A 14,593-nucleotide genomic window follows, 5' to 3' on the forward strand; every position below is an offset into this window, starting at 1 on the left:
GGCCGTTCACAGCGATTTTCTCTAAGAAGGAAAAAAAGCCCTGCATTGTTTCTAAAATGCTATATCTTTGAAAGTCTTGGAAAACAAGCTAAGTTTACCTTGCAGAAAAAATCACTTGTAACCCCAGTTATCTTTTCTGAGTCAGGTTCTGAAAAAAACATGGGGCTAGTACGTGTAATAAGCAAAAGTAATAACAACATTAATTTGATAGAAATGCTGGAGTATCAAATAATGAATTTGAAGTAAATGATGATTTGTGTATACTGATCAATGGAAGCATCCATATTTACGTGCAATTATGAAAAGATTGGCAAATAAAATATTTATTTTTGTAGTAATCACGCATTTTTCTTAACAATCAGCATCCACTTTCAAGTAAATACTCAGTGTATTATTACAAGATATCAATATTAATTATTAAGGTCTTTTGTTCAAAAGTTTGAATCTAGCAGATCTAACTTCCCCAATAACATTTGCAAACCTTTGATTACCTAAATTGCCAGTAGCCCCACTTTCAAAGGGTCTCCTATTTCTTTCAGTAAACCTGTCAATTGGTTTCCTTTCTTCAAACTTGTCAATCGACGTATCAATCTCTTGTACGTCAAAATAAGGAAATTCTTCTTGTTTTCCCACCACAACATCATACATTTCCCGCCTATCTGAATCGTGTATGCTCTGTGCTTTGCTTGGTATTTTTCTTTGATGATAATATGCCTCGGATACTCGCTTTTCTCCCATATGATCTTCCTCTTCTGATGGCTGTCTATGCCTAAATTGCTGTTGGCTTCTTCCATCTCTGCTCTGGGTCTCAAATTCTCTGTCTACATTATCACGATTATATTTGTCATAACGATTTCTGTTGTCTTCATATCGATATTTGTTTTGTCTCTGAGGATGGTCTTCATTCACTTTTGTACGGTCTTCATTCACTCTTGTACGGTCTTCACTCACTCTTGTGCGGTCTTCACTCACTCTAGTAACTATTTCATAATCGTAATCTGTCACCTTAGCATTTCTATTGTAATGTCTGTCTAAATCAATATTGTCGTAAGTTTGGTCAATCTTGCTCACATCTTTATCTTCGCCCCTTTTCTTATTTCTTTTGTAATTAGGATCGAAGTCATAATATTCCTTAACCCAATCATTCTCATTAACACCATTATTGTCAGTCCCTTTTGTAACTCTTTCAAAACAATGAACCGATTCATCACTGTTTTTAGAAGTAACATTCTTATTAACACCATAATCAGATCTTTCCCAAAATCCAACATCATTATTTCTTGGTCTTACGTCAAATTCCTCACTTTTACCTTGAACATGACTATAGGCATTAGAACTTCTTCTTTCCAAATTTTCAGCTGAATACAGAGGTGTGTCATGTTCACCTTCCACAACTTCATCAAACTGCTTATCGAAAAGATGACTATCATTCCAGTTGATTGGACTTTCATCAGCTTCAAGTTCACCTTTCCCAGTGTCTGAATGCATTTTCCCTTTTGCACCTTCATTATTTTTGTCAGTAGCTGACCGTTTTCTGTAGTCATAATCATCATCATAGGGAATATCAATTTTTGTGTAAGGAAGTGATCCTTGTCTTCCATGGTAATCCTCATTAAATGAATGTTTCTCTTCATTGTATTGACGCCTATAATCATCGTCGTATCTTTCTGTCGAGTAACCAGATGGTTTATCTATATCTCTTTCAAAAGAATGGTCACGTCTTAACATTTTACTTGGTGCTCTACTTATATTTTCTGAAATCCTATCAACAAACTTATCTTCTTCAATAATTTCATACCTTTCATATCTGTTACCATCATCTCTATATGTGTGAGTTTGCTTTTCTCTGGAATACCTTTCTACTTTTTTCTCTTCAGAATCTTTTTCAATCCTATCAACAACAAAATTTTGAGAATGACCGTAATCAAAAACTTTAATTACCCTTGATGAGTCTTGAGTTGTCTCACTTTCAATTCTATTCCTTCTTAAAGTGTCTAATAATTTCTCATGCTCATCTTTCTGAGGCTCAACATAGTGGTCTTTTTCAATGTCTTTTGATTCTCTGAACCTTCGTTTAACTGGTTCTTTAGTATAACTTTCAGGATAATGTGTCTTTGAAATTTGAGTATCTGTTATTGGGACATCCCGTTTCCTTGCCATGTATCGGTCAATTTCTTCGAGAGCCTTGTCTCTTCCATAACCCGACATCTTAACACCCTCGTCATCATCAGCATAATCAACAATACTTCTGTTTGGTGCCACTTGGGGTGCATTAATGCTATCTTGACCTCTCTGATTGCGATTAGAAACGCTGACTGTGACATTTGAAACACGGACCTCTACCAGAGCTGTCTCTAGGTAATTCAGGAACTCTGAAACTGGTTTCAGGGTTTACAGTTTGAGCGACTAACTTAATATGTGTAGCAGTGGGACTGCTTGCAAGTGTTTGACCTTTTTGGATTCTTTCAACTGCAGCTTTTGCCTCTAAAAAAGCTCTGTCTTTAACTGATTGGGGTGGCAAATGTCTTGCCATTGTTATTTTCTCTGCCACTGACTTTGCCTGCTGTAACTCTGCAGATTCAGCAGGCTGTGTACTGGCAGGTTGCTCAAGGATACATTTTGAAGTCTGACTCACAACACCTTGGTTTACTCGGGAAATGAGACCAAATATTGAAGCACTGTCTGGTGGTGGCTGTTGAGGTTGAAAGGGTTTAGGTTCAAAACCAGGATCAAACCCAAAACCAGGGATATCCCTGCGACTCATGGCTACAGATGTTCACCTTCGCTCATAAATCTAAAAAAAAAACAAGATCATAAATGATGGTTTTATAGTATGGTAAATTAGATGTTCACAAAATCTATTAAGTATCAGTCTAAGTCTTTTCCTCTCTTTCAGAGAATACAGCCCATTTTGCAAAGATACAAGTTCATATTGGCTTTGGTAAAGCCGTAAAGATTACAATGTCAACCTGGTAAAAAAAGCATACCAAGAGTTTCACTAAAACCAACAACCAGTGGGAAAACTAGCACTGTAGCAGGGCAAGGGGTTTTTCAGCACTCTCTGCGCCTCCGGGAAACGGAAGCATTCCCAAAGAAAGCGGACCCGTTCCCAATCAAATTTTGATTGCATTTTTCCCAATTCCAAAAAATAAAATCTTCCAAAATCGTAAAAAGTAAACATAATTAATATCGAAAGAGTGACTTCCCTTCATTTGCGACGTAATAAAGCCTTTAGTGACACAGATTTTTTGGTGTATTTGCCGGATGCATTTACTCTCAGCGATGACGTTCGAACTGTTCCGCATTATACAAGAGTATATAGAGCCGCACAAAACACATTCTATACCTTATCTGTAGACGCTTATTTTCAATCATGGCTAGTAAATATTACATAAAAAAAACACAAAAAATAGACGCTAAAGGATGTGTAACGATATCATCAATGTTTTCGAAAGGCTCAGAATCTTCCGAATTACTGCCGCGAGTAACCCTGAACAGACAGGCTCGGACGATACGCAGCAAAATGTAACAGCAACAGAAGTAATGCCAGGGCTGTCAATCACAAAATCGGCAACTGAATGTTCAGAGCCTTGTAAGAAAGTTGTAGTTCAATCGTCATTTAATACATTAAAGTATGAAATGAAGTGAAAACCCAAAAAATAAACAATGGTTGCGATAGCATCTATAAACATAGCAAATACTGTTAGATGCATCTAATGTCACTTTAAGTGCACACACACTTTTGTTTATTATCTTAATATGTATTGCGTTATTTTATTTTACACAGCCTGGTTTTCACCACAATAATGTTCCTTGGTCGATGATATGTTCCAGTAAATATGCCTCACTATGGGTTAAATGTCTAAACAATCAGACTGTCACTATATTAAAGTACAATAAGTTGATCCATGACTTTCTTTTCTGAAATAATTTTAATTTCTGAACAAGAGCGCCGCATGACGGAGCAATATACGCCCGATTCGTGTGCCATTGGAGATGATACACTGATGATTGATGTATTTGTTTTGGAAATAAGCAAAAAAAACAACAACAACTTATATAACTGATATATTCATATATATGCATTGATATCAACTTGAACTAGAGCTTTGTCACTGAATGTGACTTATACCCCCATACCACTTTGACGCAGGATAAAAAGTTGTTTAAAAGTTTCGGATGAATACAATTTGAATTAGAGTCCGGACAAAGTGGCGCCGTTGAAAATGCACTAATGACCTAGTTCTTGACCCGACATGACCCATATTCGAACTTGACCTATATATCAACTAGATGCAACTACTGACCAAGTTTGGTAAAGATCGGATGAATACAATTTGAATAAGAGTCCAGACAAAGTGGCGCTGTTGAAAATGGACTAATTGACCCTATGACCTAGTTTTTTACCTGGCATGACCCATATTCGAACTTGGCCTAGATATCAACTAGATGCAACTACTGACCAAGTTTGGTGAAGATAAGATTTATACAATTTGAATTAGAGTCCGGACAAAGTAAAATGCACTAATTGACCCTTTGACCTAGTTTTTGACCCAGCATGACCCATATTCGGACTTGACCTAGATATCAACTAGATGCAACTACTGACCAAGTTTGGTGAAGATCGGATGAATACAATTTGAATTAGAGTCCGGACAAAGTGGCGCCGTTGAAAATGCACTAATTGACCCTATGACCTAGTTTTTGACCCGGCATGACCCATATTCGAACTTGGCCTATATATCAACTAGATGCAACTGCTGACCAAGTTTGGTGAAGATCGGATGAATACAATTTGAAATAGAGTCCGGACAAAGTGGCCCCTTTGAAAATGCACTTATTGACCCTATGACCTAGTTTTTGACCCGGCATGACCCATATTCGAACTTGGCCTAGATATCAACTAGATGCAACTGCTGACCAAGTTTGGTGAAGATCGGATGAATACAATTTGAATTAGAGTCCGGACAAAGTGATGCCTTCCGCCCGCCGCCCGCCCGCCGCCCGCCCGCCCGCCAAGGGGTTTCACATAATACGTCCCGTATTTTATACGGGCGTATAAAAAGCAAATGAACACAACAACTGTTCCAGAAAATTTAGCACCACGTAAAATTTAAAAGTAGCACTTAATATCCTTCGGTGATGCATTTTCATACAGCTTTTTGCTGCTGTCTTTGTTTTCTTTTCTATCTCAGATATGAGTGACTTTTGCTGACTTAATACTACTACAACAGAAAGGTAACACGATTTCAAGCTACATGTACAACATATCAGGTGCCAAGTATAAAGAGATGAAAAGGTAAGAAATTGCATGTTTTCGCTATTGCAATAATGATAATACCTAAAAAAGGCTGCAATCTTTGCAAAAATAACCAGATTCGAATTTCCCCACAAAAGAAATGTGTATTTGAACAGGCTCAACGTTAACCTAAAAACCAACTTGCCCTTCCGGGCAAGTACTTAGAAAATCTACTTGCCCTGAACGTAAGGCCACTTGCCCAAACATGAAATATCACATTAACTGTAAACTTCATATTTTTATTAAAGATCAAAATAATACACCACAAAACCTTTTTTTTATTTTTGCACATTCAACAAAATGAGTACAGCAATAAAAGTCTAATTAAAGTCTAAATTTAATGCTCTTTGTTCTTTTTTGCACTTGCCTGGGCGGACAACTGGATAATTAAATAACTTGACCGGACCCAACTTTTACTTGCCAGGGGCAATAGGACAACTGTTAATGTTGAGACCTGGCGAATAACATAATTGGCAAGCAGCAACCAATTAAGAGCAGGGTTGGCATATTGACCGGTCAATTGAGTATTGACAGGGCCAGCCGTCAATACCCGGTTAAAACCGGTCAATACTGGTCTTTACTGGTCAATACTGGTCGATTGAAAATTGTAGCATTTAAACATTACAAAGGAGCCATTTTATATTAAATCAATAATTATTCTGTCATTGATAAACTTTTTTCTGAGTTATTTATTGTAAAAAAATCTTTAAAGCTGTACAAAAAATTACTTCTTTATTATTTATGGAAACAGCCTCAAATACATAAGGACTAAGGCAATATCTTTATCTCAGTGTATCACATCTGTATTATTACTATTGTAGGTACCATAACATTTCACTTATCTATTAATATATCTATTTGATAAGCAGATGGACAAACAGAACTCTTGTGTATTCTAGGGTTATAAATCTGGCCTCTTAGTTGGTAATAAAATGCATGCAGTGTTATGTCTCTGATATTGACAATTAAGCAAATCTGCCCTTAGGCTATTTCATATCACTCACACAAGAAGATTACATTGTACTTGCTATTAATTTAATAGTTACTTCTAACTTGTTTCCTTTCTGTATTAAGAGTTTTTTTTTCCCTTTCATATTAAACGGACAGCCAACGCCCGCTCCACCAGGTATTGTTAATAATGACCTGATAGCTATGCTCATTAAAAGACTGGATAGCATGGATTGTAAACTTGCCACGCTAGATTCCATCCAAACAACTGTTAACAGTTTAAACTGCCGTTTGCAAACTATGGAACAAACGATCAACGATCTCCAAATCAAAGTGCTTGATCTTGAAAAAAGCCGTGAATTTGACACCCAAACAATGTCAGATATAAACAACACTCACAAATACGTGGAAAACTTTATGAAAACACATAAACAAAACGGCCAAGAACACTCAGACATTGTCAACGAATTAAAAAACAAAATACAAGATCTCAAATGCCGCAGTTAATGCGGGACAATCTCTTATTCCATAATTTGTCTGAGGAAAAGGAGGAAAACTGTGAGCAAAAAGTGTTAAAATTTATTAAAGAAAAACTTAATATTGAGGAATGCGAGGTCAGGTTACAAAGAGCCCATCGTATAGGCCCGTTCAATCCCAGCAAGACAAGGCCGATTGTCGCCAATTTTAGCGACTATTCAGTGCGGGAAAATGTTCGACAAGCTGCGAGAAAATTAAAGGGAACAAACTTTGGGATCTCAGAACAATACCCAAAAGAGGTCGTCGAAAAGCGCAGGCAACTGGTTCCAATAATGCTTCAGGCGCGGAAGGACGGGAAGGAGGCGTATCTCAATGTGGATAAACTGTACATTAACAAACAACTCTACTGTGGACCGTGTTAGGACAAAAGTGAGAGTGTTATTAAATGCCTTTCATGGAACGTAGAAGGACTTACATCCGACAAAAAAGCAGTCTATCGATTTTGTTAACTTTCTCTGTGAGTACGATATTATATGCCTTAGTGAATCATGGACTAACAGTAACTCTAACATTGATATTATTGGATACTCTAACCCTATTCATTCCTTCCGAAAATATCAAAATCGCCGCGCTAAACGATCAAGTGGTGGCCTTATTGTTTATATTAAAAATAATATTAGAAAGAGTGTAACTTTAGTCAGAAACACAATTGATTGTATTATCTGGGTTAAACTCGACAAGATCTTTTTTAATATGGATGATAATGTATATATTTGTTTTACATATATTGCCCCCGAATCGTCCCCTGTCCATAACATGTATAATATAGATATTTTCATCCAACTGGAGCAAGATATTCTTTCTTTCAACGATCGTGGGAATTTTTTTGTAGCTGGTGACCTTAATTGTAGAACCGGTAGTAAACCGGATTATATTCAATATGATGGGAATATAGGTGTCGATGAAGTAATTACCGTCGATACTCCCACGCCTCATTCTTCTCGAGATTCTACGTCAAATCGCTTTGGTGATTGTTTACTCGATGTGTAAAGCGACAAATCAATTGATAGTAAATGGGCGGTGGCCGGGCGATGGGGGATAATTTCACATGCATGACCCATAACGGCACAAGCGTGGTGGACTATTTAATTACACCAGGCCTCGACATTAACGGTAGTCCAACTGTCCGGGACAACCAAATTGTTAGTCCGGACAAGTAAATAAAGAATTTGCTAGTCCGACGGGACAAGTGGTCATTAAACTTTAATTACTTAGAAAAAATCCGTTATTTCTGTGGAGTTACCACAAAACTTTTTTGATTATATTTTGCTTATGTTTAAACGACAAAGCGGGAGATATTCCGATAGTTCCATCAGCGTTTTTCCTCACCACTTTGGGACTGGCGCCGGTACCGGTCAAATTGGGAAAATAAGCGTCGTTTTCATCAAAATTGGGAAATTTATTGATTATGCTCAAAACTTAATCATATACTAAACTTAAATATTGTTATTGAAATGGATTACTTGTGTTCGGTGTGCTCCGAAACTTGCAATGCCCACCGCATCTACTGCAAGGTAAGGCTTAGTGATATATTTATGTACATGTACAAACGTCAGCGTAAATTCCAAAAAAGTTTTCTTTTTTGTTCACAATATGACATTGTTTAAGTGTGTGCTTTTTATGGGGGAAAGGGTCAAAAATGATAAAGCTGAATTACTTTTTGTCTCAATAACTTTCCAAGAATGAAATGATTGTGCAACGCATGACTTACAAAAAAGTCCAAAATGCAGCCACAGTGAGTCACAGGTTCTTGACAACCAGTGATTGTCGGGCTTGTAACCGCAAATGTCAGACAACGAAGGATTTATGTGGCAATTTTATAATCTTGTCCAGGATACATGTTCTACAGCAGTACTTAACTGGTTCAAATTAATTAACATGACGCATTAAAACTTCTGTCATATCCCATAGCATCATGTTTAAAATGAAATGTGATTGATATGAGCATTACTGATAGGCTGTTTAAAATTAAATACATTTAAAGATAATGATGATGAACGATGTAATGACAAAGTATTCTGTTGATAGTAAACAAAGTGTTGGACAAACAACAATTGTGAAAGTGCAAATCATGTCTTAAAAAACGCAACACAGTGGCGACAAAAAGACTTACCAAGATTTATTAATACGCTGTACAACCTCGTCAAAGGTGAACAGGAGGAACGAGTAATAGCCATGCGCGACAGAGGAATTTGCTCGTCTATTTCCATTACTCATATCGTAAGACATTCAAACATATTTTACAATTAAACCATTTCTTGATGGATTTGAATGAAATTTGAAATGTACGCATAAAGAAACGTTTCGTTTATGAAAACGCAAATGTTGTTTGTATTATAAATTGGAAACGTCACACTTTCTTACGCATAATAAATCTTTCAAAATACGGACAGGATGTGATGACGTTAATATCGACCGCAATTTGTATATGCATTTTCCTAGCAAGATCTTTCGCTGTGTCTATATTTCGATTCAGGATGTTGGGAGTGAATTGTAAAACTACACCTTGTTGTTTGTATTATAAATTGAAAAAGTCAAACTTGCTAACGTATAATAAATCTTTCAAAATACGGACAGGATGTGATGACGTTGTTATCGACCGCAATTTGTATATTTAGAAACAACATGTGTTTTTTTTCGTTTCTATACACATTTCTGAAAGCGACATCGGGTACGTTGTTATTTTCGTATGTTATTGGTCACACGTTGCAAAATGTAACACATGCTTACTAAATAAGACTTAAAGTTGCTAAACTGTAAATGCATAAATAGTAAGACATGTGCTCATACAGCAAAAACAAAACACACACACTGATTAACGATGATTTAATCGTGTTCATAAAATTTATACAAAATCAATGTTCATTTCTTAAAAAAAATGTTGATTCATGGTTGTTTATTGGTCAGCACGCAGCGATTTGGAGTTCTGATTATTCAAGTACTTACATTTTGTTAAAATGTAATTTTGTGTATAATTGACTTTTTGTGTATATTATGGCTTTTATAATAGTGATTGAATGAAACGCTTGATGATATTGTTTCGACCGGATTAGACCTAATATCGTATAATTAAAAGTTGTTGTCAAAATTATGTTACCTGTTTAACAGTACACAAAGCGTGTCTATATGGTTTTCTATTCGACCACATCAAAGACGATAATTAACACCCCTGATGTTGCAGTGTTTCTACGCAGGTATTTAAATCATTTTGCACCGCGCAAATTTGATAATAAATTATTTGAATATTAAGAAAGAAGATGTACATTCTGCTTGTAATATTTATGAGCACACGATGAAAACCACATTTAACTGAATATGTGAATAAATAATGTCTTGATTTACGGAGCTATTAAATTGAACAATCAAGTGATAACATGCCAAAGAGTTGACTGTATTACTGTTGTAACAAATATTTCAATCATATTGAAGTTTATATAAAGCAGTATCTTGTTTCTATTTCACATTGAGTTGGACACCTATTTTTTACTACATGCATATTCCAGATTGTATGCATATTTACCAATTGACGGTGAAAAACTAATCATATCGTCAAGCATAATGATATACACTGATAAAAATATACACTGCACACATTTATATTATTGGATAGTGGGACTTTTACAACGATACCGTTCTGCTATAACTACTTCGTATATTATTACTACTATACTTTTTCTAGCGCTCTCGAAGTGTCACCGAAACAAAATTGTGTTGAGAAAAATATGTAACGAAGAGAACTTTTTAATATGGAACCATTTAACATATATTACACTTTAATCTATTTTTTCAATGTAATAAATAATTCGAAGTCAATGCCTTTATAATTTATGGTACATTTGCAAGATTTCTATTAATGTTTACATCATAATCTTTCTTCTTTATAGTTAAAATGAGGTACGCGATTATTGTAGCGGTGTTCCTTTGCCTTGCTAGTGTTATACATATATTACACTTTAATCTATTTTTTCAATGTAATAAATAATTCGAAGTCAATGCCTTTATAATTTATGGTACATTTGCAAGATTTCTATTAATGTTTACATCATAATCTTTCTTCTTTATAGTTAAAATGAGGTACGCGATTATTGTAGCGGTGTTCCTTTGCCTTGCTATGTCCGGTGTGTTAAACACTTAACATGATTTATTCATAAAAGTTGGACAGATCCGTAACGAAAGGGCCAAGATGGCCCTAGTTCGCTCACCTGAGAGGAGTCAGTTCATTCAATCTTTACCAAACGTCAAACTTGACCTAGATATTGTCCAGACAAACATCCTGGTCAAGTTTCATCATTATTGAACCAAAACTCTGGCATATGGAGTGTTTTTGTTTTTGTAAGATTTGACCTGGTGACCTATATTTTGAGTTGACCCCCCCCCCCCCTTACAAAACATAAAACTTTGCTTACAAAAATAAATATTATGACCAAGATTCATAAAATCTGAAACAAAATTGTGACCTCTTGAGTGTTTACAAGGATTTTGTATAATATAATGAACATTTGGACAATCTAAGGGCAATAATTATGGCATTAATTATATGATATATATAAAACCAATCTTTGTACCAAGTTTCATGATGATTGGGCAAACAATGTGATTTCTAGAGTGTTCACAAGCTTTTTTACTATATAAATATAAGAAAACTGCCCCCCTCCCCCCGGCAGCCATGTTATTTTACTGACCGAAACCATTTACGAACTCAACTCTCATATCAAGGAAACAAATGTTCTGAACAAATTTCATGAAAATTGGGCCAAAAATGTGACTTCTAGAGTGTTCACATGTTTCACTATATACATATGGAGAAAAATGCCCCGCTCACTGGTGGCCATGTTTTTTCACCGATCTGGACCATTTTCGAACTCGTCCGTGATATCAATAAAACCAATGTTTTGACCAACTTTCATGATGATTGGGCAAAAATTGTGACTTCTAGAGTGTTTACAAGGTTTCTCTTTAGCCAAATAAGGAAAATTGCCCAGCCCACTGGCGGCCATGTTTTTCAACGGACCAGAACCACTTTTGAACTCGACCACCATATCATTAAGGCAAACATTTTAACAAAGTTACATGAAGATTGGGCATGAAATGTGACAGTGTTTACAAGGTTTTTCTTTTTTTTGACCTTGTGACCTAGTTTTTGACCCGGCACAACCCAGTTTCAAACTCGGCCGATATTTTATTGGGGCAAAGCTTTTGACCAAGTTTCATGAAGATCCGACATGAAATGTGGCCTCTAGAGTGTTTACGAGCAAATGTTTACGGACGGACGGACGGACGGACATAAGACGGACAAAGACCGGTCAGAAAAGCTCACCTGAGCAATCAGGTGAGCTTATAAGTCGTTTTACATTGTATAGCATATTTCAGTCTCATCTATTTACATCCCAATTAAATTATCAATGTCAATAAATTGTATTACCACTCGAGCTTTTTACTATTTTGCATAAATGCATTTTAAGAATATATTAAAACAATACATTATCATTTGATTTTACACAATACATATTTGTTAACTGAATTACAAAGTGTATGCCGTTTATATCATACTCACTAATATTGCAAATAAATGTCTTTAAAACTTTAAAAATAAATAATGTTAGCCCCTTTCCGAAAGCCGAGGCCCCTTTCCGCAACGAGCCCTTTCCTTTACTCGTATCGTACGGCATTCAAAAATATTGTAAAATTAAAGCATTTCTTGATGGATTTGAATGCAATTTAAAATGTAAACATAAAGTATGGATTCGTTTATGAAAATACCAATAAATGTCTTTCAAAATTTTAAAATAAATAAGTTTAGCCCCTTCCGAAGGCCGAGGCCCCTTTCCGTGGTGCTAGTCCCTTTACGTTTCTCGTATCGTACGGCATTCGAAAATATTGTAAAGTTAAATCATTTCTTGATGGATTTGAATTAAATTTAAAATATAAACACAATGTAATGTGCTCTTTATGAAAATACCAATAAATGTTTTCAAAAAATTGAGAATAAATTAATGTATGCCCTTTCCGAACACCGAAAACCCTTTCCGCGGAAAGAGGCCCTTTCCGCTATTCAGTCATACTCCCGATTTTTTTTTCCTTCGAATTGGGATTTTTTTTAAAATTTGAATTGGGAATTAATTTTCATTTTGAAATTGGGGAAAATGGTTGCATTGGAAATGGTGCCGATTTACGGTACTTACTTTATATAGAGCAAAAACTGCTGGTTACATGCGATACTACACCGTATTGTTCAGAAGGGAAGCAACCCTAAACATTTTTCTTTGCCAAGATAACAATAATATTCTCCCTTGTAAAGAATATGCATTTTACGACACCGGTACACACTGATCTTAAAGTGGCCTTTTCACAGATTTTGGCATATTTTGAAGTTTGTCATTAAATGCTTTACATTGATAAATGTAAACATTGGATCTTAAAAGCTCCAGTCAAAAAAATCAAGAATAAAATTTAAAAAAGGAAAAAAAGTAGCCGGTACCAGGGCTCGAACCAGTGACCCCCGGAGTCCTGGAGTTAGTCTGAAGTAAAAAAGCATTAGCCCTGTCGGCTATTCCGCCGGGAATACACAGTTAAAGTATTTTATACCTTATATAAGCAATCTTCGTAGTTTTCGTTAATTTAAACGACAACAGAACTCTCCAAATTATTCAATCGTTTCGCGTTGCAACGCTTTATAATTTTTAGGTTTTCAAATCGTCAAAAGATACATATAATGGCTATATTGGACTGTGGTTAATGTTCAGTAATACTGTTTCCTCACAAATATCTTAACTAAAACGAAAATTTTCGAATCTGAAACAACTTTTTTCAATTTTGTCAATTTACCAAACCGTGAAAAGATCCCTTTAAAGACAATTAACGTAGTGACCACCTATTTTGTAAATGGTCCACGGCGAGGGGACACTTTCAGGGAACATTTGGTCAGTGAATTGTGTTAATGTTGTTTAAAATATCAGTTCAGTACTGTACATATACATCACTTTGAACATTTTCTGCTTTATAGTGGCAAAACACAAGTTTTTGTCAGATATTATGGCTTTGTAAAATGTTTAAAAATCAATAATCTCGAGATTTCCTGTTATTATGGTCAGTTCTTTTTGTATTGAAATTGCCTACAATTATGTTAACATGTATTTTGAATGACTAAAGTCTGTATGAGCATTTTGTATTATTTCATTATTTTGCAAAGTACTAAGAAGAATAAGACATAATGGTTCGGACAAGTTGCTTTTTGGTCAGGACAAGTGATATTTTGGTCTACTTGTCCGACTGGACAAGTGGCTTTAAAAGTTAATGTCGAGCCCTATACACATCGTAGTAACTTTGATTTACTTGACAATTTTTCCGTTGGCGAGTTTCAACCTTTTTCAAATCATGCGCCGCTATCATTCTCACTCAAAGCGTTCACTGTGTGTCGGAACGTCAATGGAAATGTTAAACCTAAGTATTACAAATTTGATAACAAATACAAAGAAGTGTTTACAACCGATATAACAACTAATTTAGATTCTCTAGTCTATGATTTAAACATTGAAATCAGCAGAAATGGAGATGTTAATTGTCTAACGTCGATTTTTACTAACTTTCTATGTAAATACGGTAATAAATATTTCGAAAGAACCTGTGGTACTCGGAAATCATGTTTTCAAGAGGGAAATAACTCGAAAGAGTGGTTTGACGATGAATGCAAAAATAAATATAACCTATATAAACAAGCGGTTAAAAAATTTACCAATGCATTAGCGGACGCGGACAGAGCGGATCTATATAATAAAAAAAAAGATTACAAATGTCAATGTCGAAAGTCAA

The 14,593-nt window shown here is 35.4% G+C and overlaps 2 protein-coding genes across 4 annotated transcripts in view; one reads left to right on the top strand and one right to left on the bottom strand.

Annotated features, from left to right (window-relative positions):
• Positions 1-14,593, bottom strand: part of LOC127856378 (uncharacterized) — a 47,833-nt gene that overhangs the window by 27,656 nt on the left and 5,584 nt on the right. The window contains exons 1-3 of one of the 3 annotated variants that reach the window (XM_052392521.1): positions 2,988-3,645; positions 492-2,794; positions 99-148 (exon numbers count right to left, since the gene is read on the bottom strand). In XM_052392521.1, the coding sequence (XP_052248481.1) occupies positions 99-148; positions 492-2,208 (1,767 nt within the window). In that variant the 5' untranslated portion in view covers positions 2,209-2,794; positions 2,988-3,645. Of the gene's footprint in view, positions 1-98; positions 149-491; positions 2,795-2,987; positions 3,646-14,593 lie in introns of those variants that run through there. The other 2 variants (XM_052392522.1, XM_052392523.1) reach the window with 2 other exon arrangements.
• Positions 5,082-14,593, top strand: part of LOC127856380 (aladin-like) — a 76,274-nt gene continuing 66,762 nt past the window's right edge. The window contains exon 1 of the mRNA XM_052392527.1: positions 5,082-5,299. The gene's annotated coding sequence lies outside the window, so the exon portion shown is untranslated. The remainder of the gene's footprint in view (positions 5,300-14,593) is intronic.

This window comes from Dreissena polymorpha, chromosome 13 (genome assembly GCF_020536995.1).
Source record: "Dreissena polymorpha isolate Duluth1 chromosome 13, UMN_Dpol_1.0, whole genome shotgun sequence".
In the NCBI taxonomy this organism is placed as follows: Eukaryota; Metazoa; Mollusca; class Bivalvia; order Myida; family Dreissenidae; genus Dreissena; species Dreissena polymorpha.